Source organism: Homalodisca vitripennis, chromosome 1 (genome assembly GCF_021130785.1).
Source record: "Homalodisca vitripennis isolate AUS2020 chromosome 1, UT_GWSS_2.1, whole genome shotgun sequence".
Taxonomy (NCBI): Eukaryota; Metazoa; Arthropoda; class Insecta; order Hemiptera; family Cicadellidae; genus Homalodisca; species Homalodisca vitripennis.
Window position 1 is genome coordinate 106,504,291 of NC_060207.1, and position 16,355 is coordinate 106,520,645.

The following is a 16,355-nucleotide window of genomic DNA, read 5'->3' on the forward strand; positions in this document are numbered from 1 at the left end:
AGAAAATAGCACAAACTACTAGAAGATTGTATTGGGTTGTATTGGGGTTGTATATCTGTTAAATACAGGTTACCATTTTTAATTTTTTTTCCTTAAAAAAAGATTTTCACTGACCTTTCCTCTTCCTATTCACTGATTCTGAATTCAAAGCAGATCTTTTAGTTTAAACTGTGTGCTTAGGCCATTGTGCGTCGGGAAGGAAACACCTGAAATCAAAACTTGGAAAAACAAGAATATAAGAAGTTGGAACTACTTAATCTGCAAACATAACATCCTTGAAAGTCATTATTTCTCAAGAAAATCTAGGATAAATTCCTAGAAATGCCATCATAAGTCATTCTACAGGATATAAATGTGTCATACAGCAATGCTGTGTTGATACCCGACAAAGAACGTTTAAACCTCTTCAGGACAGGACAGCTGGGTTTATGTTGCAGGCAAGGTAAAAGTTTTAGATATTTTATTTGAAAGAAAAGGAGTTATAATAATTTCCCAGTTTCAGTATAATAGTTTGTATTCTCCTCCTGGATTCCATAATCCAAAAATCCAAGTAAGTAGTCAAATTCAGAAACACACCTTGCAGTAATTATGGAACTAGTTCAGATCTTGTCTTATTTGAGTTAGAAAACTTTTTTTCTCATTAATTAGATGAACCCAATGCTTACACTCCGGCCTATCCAAAAATTCTAAAGCTTATATCAGCACAATCACTTCCTCTTTACTGATCCCCATCCTACCCACACGTTACCATCAAGTGACCTTGACTAAATTTCAGTAACTACTACTTCATTGTAGTGTTGTTCTTGTCTGTAGACCATCATACACAAAGAAATCACAAGACAAAATAAGAACATCATGTCTTACCATGCTTATTGTCAATTGACTGAGTGTGGCCAGCGTAAGGAATCAATGACATATCAGTCTTCACGCTCCAACTACAGGGCTCCACCTCATTTAGTAGAAACTAGTGAAATTTGAAAAAGTGTATATTCAGCCTGGTACCTAAAAATTTACTAATGATTCAAGTTACCTCATATAACTCACTTAGAAGTGGTTGTATTCTCCAATTTCAGATCTCCACCCCATTAGCCTTTAAGATAAAAACTGCTACCAATCTCAGAAAATATTTAAATAAATACTATGCAATTTTCAAACGCTTTCATTTATTTTATCTACTTCATGGGTGCCCCTAAGAAATGGGTTTTCCCGTGGCAATTCCAGAGCTCCACCCTTCTGCTTGTAAGAAGTTAAATGGCAACTCAAACCAATGTAATTTAGCACAATTGTTCAATTATTCCATATGTACTCATCACAAAGAGACTTATGAAGTTTATATAATTCAAAATACTGTATAATTACTTTCCAGTTATAATACAATGTTATTACCTTCACTTTTAGTCTTTACTTAATGATCATGACTACTGGTAACATTTTTAACTCTATAACGTGTCTGCTACGGTCAATGTGTTAAATGCTAAGGATGGTATCCGGAAATTGGAAAACAAAACCATTCCTAAATGGGTTACCTTACTTTAATAAGGCAACACACACTGTTGCACAATTTTCTGTGCTTTTAGAGATTCCAATAGTTTGTCAAGGGTGGAGCCCTCCTGGAGTAGGAGAGTAAAGCAGTTTTACAATGAGCACCAAGAACATCAGAACCCACCCAACACTCATAAATATAGAAACATGGTTAATTTTCAAATATTCATACAAAATTTCACACACAAACTTTCAGCTCTCCGCAAAATGTAGCCATCACTGACTCGCCTTACCATTCTTTTATCTGAGCATTACTCATTAACTTGTCATCAAAAATTGTGTTTCATATATAATGTGTTATCTCTAAATCAAAATGGCATAAATTCAGGAAAAAACTCATGTTAAGTTTTTGCTTAAGACGTTCAGTCATAGTGGAATGACTGCCCATGAAAGCACATGTAATAACATACAAAGTAGAGTGCTGTGACACTAACACCACCAAACATAGTAAATTCTCAGCGGTTAACACAGAAGGATAATTAGCAACACTGCTTCCCAAACTGACTGCAACCCAAAGTGAACAGACAACTAAAATGTTGTCTACTGGTTGACAGACGTTGCAGCACAATAGAAAATTTCTAATTATGTGTAAAATATGTGTATTTTTATGTTTTCAAATCGGTGGACACTAGAAGATAGTTCTCATGGTACGTCTGCTGATTTTCCTATCAACTAGTAACAACCCCTGGCTTTCAGCCCTATTAATTCAAACAAAAGAAATTGTTGAATAATTTATGCATGGAATTATGTATTTGGAAACTGGATTTCAGAATGCTGCCAATATAGTTACAAGCTAGTTCTAACAAAATCAGCCTATTGCAGTTGTCCTTATGATAATATTTAAGGAATATTCCCACATAACTTCACTGAACATGACCCACAGAGCCCAAAACCTGTTCTAAAGTTTACAAATGCTACATGAAACACGCCTTGTGGAAACATTAACTATTCCAATAAATCCTAAACAAATTGTAACTTTGTAAATAAATTGATCTTATAAATATCTCAGCCAAGTTCGTTGGACAGCTTGGTACAACAGTTCGTTTTAATATGGCAGCCAGTCAAGCTTTAAACAAAATCAGAATGTAGTTATTTATAAACTTTAACAAAATGAAAAAGGTGTTTGAAATGCATATATCATTTTCTGGACTTTTGTTATAAACTTTTTTAAATAAATTAATAATATTTTAGTTGTCACAAAATCTACTTACTTCTACCCACTGAGTCTGAAGGACTATTTAAATAACATTATTAATATACAATCATAGATGTTAAGAAATGTATGTAAACAACATTTATTTTTTCAAACTGTACAGATAATATACAATAACATTTTTTTATACACAGCAGACAAGTATTGTCACTAGAAAACCAAAGTTAATTAGAATACTTAATTTTAAAACTTATATCATCATATTTCACATATATTTGCTTTTCCATGTGTCTTTGAACTATCAGAACTTATTTAGAATGCATTGTCTACATGTCACAAAATAATCACAAACAGATATTTATGTGAGTTCACAGTCAAACAGTTGTGATGAAGACAAGAATTACAAGTCCTATTATTCTATCTCAGCCGAATCATCTTCTTCGTCACTACTGTCATCGCATTCGTATTCACCAATCTGTGGCTTGGAGAGCACATGTGGGGGAATGTTTAGAGGGTTGATATCAGGCAAGTTCACAATGGCGTTGGGGTTATTTAACGTGGCAGTTCCCTGAAACAGTTTAGTTATATTTAGTACATTAGTCCCATGCAACTAGAAGTTTCTTACATTATGTCTAACATTTGTATATTTTTCATTGCACTAAAATATTTATTGCAGCGCTTCATAAGTATGGATGATAAAACGTGAAATAACTTGTCCTAACAATATGGTTTTTTTTATAAATTACCCTAACAATATTTTTTTTTATTATTAATTACTGATGCACAAACTGGCACATTAATTTATCCTCCATCTCTCGCGTAGTTAAATTTAATACATGAAACAATGTAAATGTTAAACCTCATCCTACAAAACTTACAAGACATAATATAATCATTTTCTTTTGAATATACGAGGGGTATCCAAAAAGTAAGTTTCCCTGTTCTGTAAAAAGACGCGTACGTAACACAGCGTGCAGCTGTGGGCGGGGATATGTAGCGCGGTTCGGTTGGCAACAGGTGCGCCGGTCACTGGCCCATTGTCACGCTTCTCAGTCAGTTGCTGCCCAAACATCATGGAGACTCCACTGCGTTCTGCCGCCAGTTGCGAAGTCCGTAGTGTTATTCGTTTCTTGACCGCCAAAAACGAAACTGCCGTTGAAATTCATCGTCAGTTGTGTCAAGTGTATGGTGAACATGTTATGTCCGTTCAGATGGTCCGTCGTTGGCGTGCAATGTTTTTGGAAGGAAGAGAAAATGTTCATGACGATGAGCGTAGTGGCCGACCGGCCAATTCTCGGCAACCTGACGTCATTACTGCTGTACGAGCAGTTATTGACAATGATAAGCGAGTGACTCTCGATGAAATTATGGATAAACTGCCGTCAAGTGTTGAAGTTAGCCGGTCATCTGTGCACAATATCATGACAGAAGATCTTCAGCTTGCAAAAGTGTGTGCAAGATGGGTGCCTCGCTTATTGAGCAATGCCCATAAACAACAACGAATGGCTGCTGCCCAGTCTTTCTTGCGATTGTTTGACGATGAAGATGAAAACCTTTTCAGTAGAATAGTCACTGGTGATGAAACATGGATTCACCACTCAACTCCAGAGACCAAACGCCAGAGTATGGTGTGGCAAAAAAAAGGAGAGGCAGCTCCTCAAAAAGCCAAAGTTTTTGAGTCGGCAGGAAAGGTAATGGCTACAGTTTTTTGGGACTGCCGTGGAGTGTTATTGATTGACTATCTTCCTCGTGGCGAAACCATAAATGCAGAAAGGTATTGTGAAGTTCTCACCAGACTTCGGCGGCCAATACAGAATAAACGGCGCGGACTTTTGTCGCGCACGGTTCTGCTTATTCAAGATAACACCCGACCACACGCTGCTCGTGCAACAATGGAACTTTTGAGGAAATTTAAGTGGGATGTTTTTGGTCATCCTCCATACTCACCAGATCTTGCGCCTAGCGATTTTCATATGTTTCCGGAGCTGAAAAGACACCTTGGCGGTCGGCGATTTGCCAACAGCGATGACCTTCAAAATGAGGTGGATACTTGGCTTAAAAATTTGGCGGGTGAATTTTGTGATGCTGGAATAAAAAAAACTACTTCCTAGATACCAAGAGTGCTTAGAAAGGGATGGTAACTATGTAGAAAAATAACGTATGATGTAAAAAGTCGAAAAAAAATGTGTTTCAGTTATTTTTTGAGTCTTTTTAACTTTTTCATAATTAATGGAAACTTACTTTTTGGATACCCCTCGTACTGTGATGTATTTCTCATATTATTGGTAGGAGACGAGTAAAGAAAATAACAAGGAGGTGTATGGAGAAGTAATTTGTAAAGCAACTAATACACAGTCATGTAAAGCTGAAACAGTAATGTTCTGCCACCATCAGCAATTCATACAGCCTGTAACAGCAACAATATTGGGTGTCTCAAACCGTAGTACAACTATCACAATAAGAAAACAATATCTGAGCTATTTTCATATAAAGAAAAAAATATCTGACCTATTTTCATAAGAAAACAATAATCTTGAATAGTAGTTTGAGAATTATGCTCAGCAATTGGCTTTGAGATTGAGAGTTACCGTCTCATATCTTTGGCTTTAACTGACGATGTTCACTTGTTTGGTGGGTCAAAGTGGTAAAGCAGGCAGCATCAATGAGGTGGCTTACGTTAAATTTAGCAAGAGCATTGAACTAAACTTGAAATTAGTTGTTTGTTACCTCTCCCAACCAATAAGGTTAAAAATACCAAGGCAGTTTCAGTTCTCTTTATAACTTGGGAAGGCATTTAATTACCCATAATTGAGTATTGCTAGTAGTAGAGGGTTTAAGATATTGAGTAAATTTTATATTATTAACTATTTGCTGAAGAGGTATTCTGTTATTTTGATGTGGATTTAGGATCCTTAATTTTAGTATGTATTTGAGATCACTTGATCGTTCTGACCAACAGTTCAGCAATCACTGTAGCTGCTTGAATATACTTCACAATTTTTCTATGTTACTGTACAAGTTGGCATACTAAATATCGCCTCTGTGGCGTTTGCCAACCTTCTTGACATTAGTTTTCCGTTCGAGTAAATCTAAAAGCAAATTCTTTGATTTTAGAATGCACAAACTAGTAATTAACTATCAATATATCTATCTATAAATCTCCTATTGAGATTTATTCTGTTCGTACTTGAATCCTCTACTTATCAATAAGGACAAAGGGGGTGTGCGGTATAGTTGGTACATTGGAAAGGTATAATTGAGTTGAAATTTGAAATAAGTACCTAGATGTTTTCTTGATGGAGCCTTAATTGGGGATAGCATCTAGACAGAAATGTTGTGAGGGGGGAAATGTTTTAATGATGTGCAGATGTGTTATATGCATAAGACCTGCATTAATGTCCATAGCTGTTTCCTGGCAGTCATGAAGGCAGTGGCCAGCCCAGCACGTATCAACTAAAGTATGGCCTGCCTGGCCTTCACCGGAGCTTTGTAAGTGTCCGTGCACTGCTTTGGACTGTTGTCTTAATCTTGTTCCCTTGGACATTGCAATTTAGGCTCTGGCCAGAAGGAGTGCTTACTGTCTTCAGAAGGAGATAACTTTATCTGTTTCAGGCTGCATCATGGACATTATAAAATTATCGCTACAGAAAGATGATGTCTTACGCATGATCTCTGATCACATGCCTCAAAAATGTTTACCTTTCATAAATCTTTCAGGGTTGTGATATCTTCTAGGGTCTGAAGGAAGGCAGCCTCTTACACCGGTGATGCTTGATGGCTCAGATGGCACAGGTGCTGAAATTGCAGGGGTGACACCATGCACAGAGTACTAGTGGTCCCTATGTGTCCTTATTCCACGATTATTCAGGCAGAAGTCACTGTCACTGTCACTAAGGAGTGTGCTCATGAAAATCTTCATGTATGCTCAGGAGCAAGCCGATAAGTATTTTCTCTGCTAGCCAGTGAAAATACTTGAAAATACCAGTTGAAAGCCAAAACTCTTGTGTATTTAATTTGAAACTTGTCTAGGACTAACAGTAGATTTAAAAGGGCGCAGTACCCCCTGACAATCATAAGTTTAGTCCCATGTATCCAAAGTTAATTACAAACAGTCATCCTGACCTTATTTTAATTGGATTCGTATGATTTTTATATTATTTTACTCGCTAAAGCTTCTTTTTCTTTCTACAAAAAAAACTGAAAAGTTATTAAAAGCAACCTAGCTTCAATAATTCATTCTGAACCCTATAGGATGGTTTACCATAGGTGTGTCCGAGCTGTCATGACTGTCCTGGACTAGTGTCCAAGGACGAACTATCACCAGTAGTGCTCTGAAAATAACAATATCGAGAGTGTCCTGTGTGCTCGAGTGTTGTTTAGTCTAGCTGTTAATTAGTCTTAGTATTGCTGTAGTCTTTAGTAATTAGTATAAAGTGTGATAAAGAAGGTGTGTTATAATGTGATACATACAATTATCATTTCATTGTGTTATTTTCTAGTGCTTACCATTATTGATATTGTCAGAAATCGTGTGCAAATTTTGCAAACTGTACAATTTTATTTACTATTTAAATATGGGAAACAAAAGAAATAAACCACGATGTAAAATAAATAGACAAGGGCAATATATTGTAAAATGGAATGTTCTTAATATATTTGGACTGCTACAAGCAAATATAAATAATAATAATTCTGTTGATGATACCCCAGTTTATGAAAGCTGTGGTTCCATAGATGAAAACTCAAATAAGTGTACAGTAAGACGTCATAGAACTATAGATGTACAATATATAGTTCAAGAACTATCGGAACATAGAACCAACTTTGGAGATCTTTTTCAAACCTAACTTTAAAAAAATAAGTGGTACTTGGTCTAAAATCAGGATTTATTTTTAAATGTGATATGTGTAATTTAGAAAAGACTATCTGGACTTAATAAAAAAGGCAATTATGAGGTTAAGGTTAGGCTGACCTGGCAAATTACAAATTTGACGTTATCAATGTATTCTGCTCATCGTCCTGAACAAAAAATATATACGGTTTTAGGGGGTGCAAATGACAAATAACATGGTTTTAGGGGATACATTCATAAATAGTTAAGTTTTTAATGTTTTAATATTCTGTTTGTGTGCTGTGTCTGGATATCTGTAAATATTATCTGCGGCTGGGACCGATAGCGTATCAGTTATCTGAGCGCTCCTGGGAAGAAGTCAGTGCTTCACAAGATATCGTGTACTGTAGGCTGGATCGAGTGAGTGTGTGACAATCATGGATCAACCATCCACTAATTCGACCAATCGTAGTGAATTGGTATGTAGGAGTGTTTTATTGGGCAAAGTTTACGTTTCAACCAAAATGAGATTATTTCCTTTTTAATAGAGCATGGAATTATTATTAATGAGTGTATTTGTTCGTCATGCGGTTGTGTACGGTTTTTCAACCGGGAGATAGATGTTTCGTAGCGACAGAAAAATTCGTAAAAGTAGTAAAAAAAGTTTTAAATGTTGTAATTTTTTAAATCGGTCCAGGCAGGTTCCTTTTTTGAAAGAACGCGGAATTTGAAGCCACAAAGACAACGCTATATTTCGTTTAAGGTGCTGCCGCAGCCCGAACTGATGGCCGGACGCACTCGTCTTAACCCGATAACAACTAATTAATTTTGTTGTTATAGAAATTAAGAAAAACATTGTTCATTTGGGTCAAAATTCTGCTTCAGTATTATTTTTCATTTATGTTTCTAAAGATGGCGCCGCATCCAATGACGTCATCACGAGGTTAAATCACGGCACAAAAGGTCACGTGATGCCCGACGCAGATGTACAACATGAAAATATTGCTCCGCGCGTGAACAGTTGTTCTATTTTTTATGTTCTACAACTTCGTTATTTCTCATTTCCACCCAGTGAAACCTTATCTTCTTTTGTTCTGTAGGACGTTTCCAATAAGTTAATTACACAAAACTCGCCTTTTTGCCGCTCCAGCCATACTTTCACAATTACCATAAAAAAATACAAAGACAATGGATTTAAACACATTAGGTGTGATGAACTCAAGCAGTGCGCTGGACATTAGTTGCATTAATGAAAAGCTCTACATAAAGTACGAGCAGAAGATTTCCAGAGGATGGGAGGAGACAGCTCTCGCAGAAATGAAGGTAAATATGTTCTCAGTATGTATTGCAAATATTCTTTTTAAAATATGTGTCTATTTTATAGTGCATGATTCAGTACACATGCAATATATCGATATCAAAGTTTACAAGCATCAATGTAACTGAAGTGAATTATATAAATAATTAGAAAGCAACTTTTCATTTGTTTTGTCTTATAACCAAATTCAAATCACCAATCAAACATGAGAAATTCAGACAACCATAGCCAGTGTTTTTAAGACTGATCAAAAGCATTAATAATTATAAAACTTACTGCATATTTTTAAACAAAGCCTTTCACTTATCAGGTTTCATATCCCTACAGTTTATCTGAATTGTGTATTTATTGAATAATGAGTAATTTAATGAGTATTTTTTTTTTTAATTTAATGAGTTATATATATATATATATATATATAATTTTGTGAATAATAGTCATTTTAAATTAGATTATACACACACACACACACATATATATATATATATATATATATATATATATATATATATATATATATATATTCAAGTTTTATAATATATATATATATAATTTTGTGAATAATAGTAATTTTAAATTAGATTATACATTGATTACTCATAAAGTTGTATTTTTTTCTTTCTTTGTAACATGATTTTCATGATTACTTTGACATGCAAATGTTTCTTCTATAAGTGTTTTCAGCTTACTCTAAATCCTAAAATATAAAAACTGAAAAATGTTAATAACAAGTGGATATTATTCAAACTAGTATTAAAGTATGTATATGATGCTTGTTAAGTATACTGATAATATTTATATTATGAATATAACTAGAATTTTGTTTTCTCAAAACATTTTTTCCAAAGGCCCGCCACAATTATTAATTAGATAAGAGAGTGATGAGACTAACCCGATTGGAGGGCCGACCGTAGGAACGACAGCGTGGCTTTACTTTCAGAGAGCTGCTATAGAGATGTGGCTGCAGGTTGCTGACATGCTTATGTTCCCTCATCAACGCGAACATGTCAGATATGCTGTCATTGAGAACCTGAGCTGTCTTCTGGTTCACTCCATAATAAGGGACTCCATTCAGCATGCAGTAGATGTAGCGGTACATCGCTCTAAACGAAACACTGATAATTAACTCAATTTTTTGTATCAATCCAGATACTGAATTGAAGCACAACAAAAATTTAATATATCGAAATAAAGTGTATTTGCAACACAAGTAAATTTAACTCCATAATGTTTCTACATAATGACTATGGCATCATCCTATTTTTAATGCTGTACCTTTAGCTAATATTTTTATTGATTCATTAACCTACGGTTTTGATATTGCACTGTTTGTTTTTATAATAGACTTTAAAAAGTGGTACATCATGGCTTTGACCAGACACAAGATTGGGTTTCTTCAAATAACTGATTTATAATACTGCCAAAACAAAATAATTTTAAGGATTTTAAATCTGTGAAATTATTTGGAATACACATGTTATTCTCACTAAATATAAAATAAATCTTTTTTGATTTGATTCGCTCGTCTTAGAAAATGCTTACTTCAATATTATTATAAGTAAACCATTATTGGTTTTGAGCCAGTGATACTTACGAACCTGTAACAACTTCCTTTTATAAAGTTGAGAAAATAAAATTATCAACCGTTTCCTAAATATTTTCATCCCCTTGTTGACTTTTCTACCATCAGTAGCAGAGGATGATTCGGGTTAGCTTATTTTCTGGGTACTATTCCAACAAATTTCCTTACCAGTAATTTTGAACAGAGGACTTAAATTTTATTAATCTACAAGTTCTTACAGTTTGGATTTTCATTAACATTTTTCAGTACAGCTCTTCAGTAAATCATGACATTGAATAAAACAGTTTTTCAAACAATTTGTGATTTGAGCACTCTACAACATATATTATGCATCAGATTAGAAATTATTACTTATTATTCTTTATAGTTTCAGAATTTCTTCACATAATAAATATAAATTGTTAATATATTTCATAACAAATAACCAGATTATACACATTATTAATCAAGAAATCTATATAAAAGGTATAGTAAAAATATATAATACAATTAGTATACAAATTAGACATACCACAACAGGCTTGCTTTAACCGAACATTAAAATGTGTAAACAGGTTTCATAGAACCCTTATTATTCCCTACATGATTTTTTGTTTTCATTTCCACAATATGTTTAATATTAACATTGCCTGTTTCATGTTAATTGAATGGTGATACTAAATACACATTACCTATAACTATTACTGTTTCAAATCAGATTTGTAACGCGTAAATATACAAATAGTTTTTCATCTATTATTATGTGAATTGTAAAGGTATCAACATATTTCAGGACAATTGGAAACTCCATATTGTGTAATGGTTTGTAATTGTAACATTATAATAAAAGATTTTAAAACAAAACAAGAGAAATAATAATGCAAATTTTAAAACTATTTAAATCAATTCATTGCATAGTATAATCGGATTAAAATAAAATATTTCATAGAACAATATACATTTCTAAAGTGAAAAACTACTCCATATAAGGTAATGTGTCAGGCGAGAAGCACTGTGTTCATGCGCTAATCGAGTATAGGAAGGAATTGGATTATAGTGTGTAGTCTAAATTACATTAAAATTTAATTTGAAAAAGTTTTAAATATTCATTAAACAATATTTAATTACATGACTGAACAAGTTATAGTAATAATTCTTCAAAATTATAAAAAGAATGCTGTGCAAGTAACTTTATTCCATGCACATTTTCAATTTTTGGGTCATAACCTTAGCTTTGTTCTAGTTTTTGTTTAATTCTGGTATATAATTTTTACTTGAAAATAACTCTTGCTAAGCATACATGATATCTTATACATATTATATCAACTATATATTGTAATTATATAAATATTGAAAATATATTATTATATAGTTTCTAATCTATATTTTGTTGTTCTGCATTTAAAATAAACAAACGTTTAGAAATGACAGTAGAACTCCACTTATCCAAGGTAAATGGGACCAAAAGCTTTTTGGATACATACAACTTCAGTAATTACGGAAAGTTAGGTTTAATAGTTAGGTTGGAATTTATATAACATTGTACCTAAAGATATTAGGCCTACATAATATATTCAAAAACAAACAACAGTGTAATTGCACTTACTTCATACACCCAACAGATTTAACAATTATTAAAAAAACATAGATCATAGAAAAAGTCTTCAAAGGTGTTCCTGATAGAATTAAGTTCTTCTCTTCTTTGCCACTCATGTTCCCTCATCACTTCAGACACAGCACTTCATGCATCATAAGCTAAGCTGTTCAATATATGACAAAGTTGTTTTGATATTTTGGGTCCATCTATCTAAGATAGATGTTCAGCTCAGTGGTTAATTTCAGTGGGAATGCAAGGGAACGGCGTTCCCTTACCTCCCAAGAGTGCCGGAACGCAAGGGAACGCTTTTAAAACTACGAGTACAAGTTTTAGTTAAAAAAAATTGTAGGTAGGATCAATATTATGCTATGCTTTGTTTGCGAGTGACTCGTAAGCAGATAGTAAGCGCCCGTACAAGCAGTTGTGAGCTGTGCTGTGATGAGTCTTGCACGGAATCAGGCAGGAGGAAGGTGACGGGCGAGTCATCCTAGTTCGCGCATGCGCGGCTGCGCCTCTCAATAACAAAGCAATACCCACCCCACCCCCTTCCTTTCCCCCTCCATTCCTTCACCGCGCCACCGCCCCAGTGATCACAAGTGTGTTGACTAGTTGACTTGACCTTGGTGTGTTTCGTGTTTAAGTTACAAGTTGCATCGCATCCCATCACGCTTAAGTTCGTTTTTGAGGTGCAGGTCGTTGATTGTGTTCGTGTTTATGCTTATTAGTGCTGGTGCAGCTAAATAGTTTCCTAATTGACTATGACTACCAGAAAAATTGTTGATTTCTTTAAACCTAACCCTAAGAAACAAAAAGGTTATGCGAATAATGAGAACTGCAGTTCGGAAGCATTGACTACAACTTCAATTGTTGATCAAGATAAAAAAGAAGACGCAATCGGGATCAACGAGGATAATTGCGATTACCATTCCCCTTCGACTTCCTCGTCGGTCAAAATAGTATCCAGGTTGGTGGGTTTGGGATCTGGTGCAGACGAAGCTAAGGTTAGTAATGAAAATAATGATTTTGTTAATAGGGGTGAACAGCCAGTTTGTTGGTCTGAAGAACAAATTGTTGAATTTAAAGCTAAAAATCCATGGTTAATTGTGAACAGAGAACTAGGTTGCAACGTTTGCCGTAGTGTGAGTACTCTAGGTACAGAGAAAACGAAGGGCCTAAAGATTAGCGAAGAGTGGGTTTTAGGAACTGTTACCGCTTATGGAAACAATAAAAAAGACCAGCAATCCTCTCTTAGGAAAAAGATATTTTTACACCGTGGGTCTCGAGCTCATTCTTTAGCTGAAAAAATACTCATTGAAGCTAAGAAAGATACAATGAAAAAAGCTGTTGCTTCTATGCATAAAGAGCAGCAGATTGTAACTGAGCGCATTTTCCGCACGGCTTATAAGCAAGCTAAACTAAATAGGCCATTTTTTGAGTTTGAAACTGAAATTGATCTTCAAATAATGAATGGCTTAGATATGGGGCGAATCCTACATTCAAATGTTGCTTGCTCCAATATAATTCATCATATTTCTGATGAAATGAAATCAGACTTGATAAATGGCCTAATCAAGTCAGACTCTAAATTTTCCCTGCTTTTGGATGAAGCCACTTCAGTTTCAAACAAAAATGCTTTGGTGGTTTATATCAGAACTGTTCTAAAGGGAATGCAAAACCCTATGACAGTGTTCTTAACACTTTTTGAGCTAAATAGCACAACATCAGGTGGTATATTACAAGAACTTTTAAATCAGTTACAAGCATTAGGTCTAAGCTTTGAATTCATGAAAGACCATATGATTGCTCTAACTTGTGATGGTGCTTCAGTGCTACTAGGCAAGAAATCTGGCCTTGCTATACAGCTTACTGAAACGTTCCCCAACTTGTTCATTTGGCATTGTTTGAACCATCGTTTAGAGCTTGCCGTACACGATTCCATAGAAGAAGTAGCTGGAATCAATCATTTTAAGATATTCATGGATAAAATTAGAAACATGTTTAGTTGTTCACCGAAAAACAGCAGGGAGTTGGCAGAAGTTGCTAAAGGACTAGAGGAGCAAATGTTGAAAATCGGCCGTGTTTTAGATACTCGTTGGGTAGCCTCCAGCTTAATGGCGGTGAAAGCAGTTTGGACAGATTTTAAAGCTTTGTACAATCATTTCATTGAAGCATCTGAAGACAAACAAAGGGACTCGAAGCAACGTTCAACTTACAAAGGGCTTTGTAGTACATTATCTTCTACAACTTTTGTACACAACCTGGCATTGATGTTCGATGCTCTAGAAGAGTTATCGGATTTGTCCTTACAGCTTCAAAAATCAAGCCTCAATCTTATCCAAGCCCACAGTGATGTAACACTGTTAATCAAAGTGTTTGAAAACCGAGTTGAAAACATGGGTAGACGTTCAGTGGAAGCTAAAATTGCTATTGACGATTTGATGTTTCAAGATGTTAAACTTTGTGTAAGATCCAAGATACCCAGTATTCCAGAAAAACAGTTCTATCGGAGCCTCGCTAACAACTTGACTTCAAGGTTGCTATCATTATCTTCAAATGCGGCTGAACACTACACCAAAATCATGAATGACATCAAAGTGATCCACCCCATGTATTGGCCAAAAGACTTATCCATCACCTACGGAGAATGTGAGATCCAGCGAATCTGCGATAGATTTAAGATTAGCAGCTCTCAGGATATAATTAGAGACTTCAGACACTTCAAGCAGGGACTGAAGCCTATGTTAAGTGGAGAGAAACCTACTATTCTAGAGCAACCGCCGTCGTTTAAGAAACTGATTTCCATCATAAATAGTATTGCAGTGTCTAGTGCTGAATGTGAACGTGGGTTTTCTGCAATGAATCTAATTATGTCTCCTCTTAGATCTTCACTCTACATTAGCACTGTTTGCGATTTATTGCGGATCAGGCTCCTAGGACCTCCTGTGGCTAGATACAATCCCGAGCGACACGTCAAAACCTGGCTGGCGAAGGGACACCATTCTGCACTTGACACCAAGTCAAAACAACGAGGGCAGAAAACTTACCATGAAGACAGCATTGCATTGTGGGAACTTTTTTCCTAAATCTGTTTTTTAAATATCTTTTAGAATTTCAGAACATTAAGTTTTCATTAAAATAACTAGCCTATGCCTAACTTATAGTTGTGTTCTGAACTCAAGTTTCTGAGTTCTTTTTTGGACTTACAGTTAGTTTTGTGTATTGTTGTTTTGTTTCTTTTGTAGTTTTCACTTTAAAATATTAACAAACAACTAAAACTAAGTTTACCATCAGTCTTGGCATTGCCTTACAATATTATACTACAAATCCGTACATATTTGTTATAATAACTAATAAGCAAATAAAATAATCAACCTTAACTTTTTAAAACTACACTAAATTTTAAAAAATGAAACCGTGTTACTCCACTCTGTGTGTCATTTATTTTGTGTGTAATTAAACGCTTCCTTTTCCTTTCCAAGAAGTTGGTTTATTTTGAATGTATTAATATTGTTTTGTTCCCATAAGGTATGCAATTTTTTTGTAAAATATGCAAACTTGTAAAAAAGCTGTTATATTAACAAACATCCATTTACATATTAATATGTACTATTATTACTACTGTAATGTGTATAAATAAAACTGTGAATAAGGCTCAATTTGTTTTTATTTTACCATTCATTAAAAAATTAATATTGGCGAGCTTCATTGATTCAAACAAAATGGTCAATGAAATCAAACCAAATATTTCTGGGAAATTTAAAGTAGGCAACAAGGTGTTAATGGAGTAGAGTAGAGTAGAGAGTAAACTCAATAATTTAAATTCATGTTTTTATTTTCTTACATCCTAATCAAGCACCTTAAAGAAAATAAACAGCATTAAAATATCACTTGGTATTTTATAAAAATGAATGTATTATTATGTCTGGGTGGCCTAAAAACAAAGGTTTACAGTTATAATTTTCAAAAGTTTTCCTGGGTGAGGGCCCCCCTCCTTCCTGGGGTGTATTCCATACCCACCGGTCTGAGCTTCCCGCTTTAAGAGTTCCCACACCTAAAATTTTAGAAATTAAGCACTGGTTCAGCTGATTCATTTTCATTGTCATCACTGTCTCATATCCTGTTCGTGGTTGACGATTTCAACAATGGCATCATCCTTCAATTTATTAATTTCATTTACCCATTCTACAACATAACCTTTATTTACTGCATCACTTGTGGGCAAAACATTGTTAATGTAATGAGGTCATTAACACTGGCTTCAGCTACAATGTCTGTGCTTGTTTTTCAATGCCATACAGCTTTCTCTATGGCTCCATCATGGTTAAAAACATAGATAAATTATACCATGCCTCT

The 16,355-nt window shown here is 34.6% G+C and overlaps 1 protein-coding gene across 3 annotated transcripts in view; it reads right to left on the reverse strand.

The window, feature by feature from the left end:
- Positions 1-2,821: 2,821 nt before the first annotated feature.
- LOC124368640 (tubulin delta chain-like) overlaps positions 2,822-16,355 on the reverse strand; it is a 36,981-nt gene continuing 23,447 nt past the window's right edge. For all 3 annotated transcript variants that reach the window (XM_046825885.1, XM_046825877.1, XM_046825893.1), the window contains 2 exons: positions 9,737-9,947; positions 2,822-3,263 (listed from right to left, as the gene is read on the reverse strand). In XM_046825885.1, the coding sequence (XP_046681841.1) occupies positions 3,108-3,263; positions 9,737-9,947 (367 nt within the window). In that variant the 3' untranslated portion in view covers positions 2,822-3,107. The remainder of the gene's footprint in view (positions 3,264-9,736; positions 9,948-16,355) is intronic.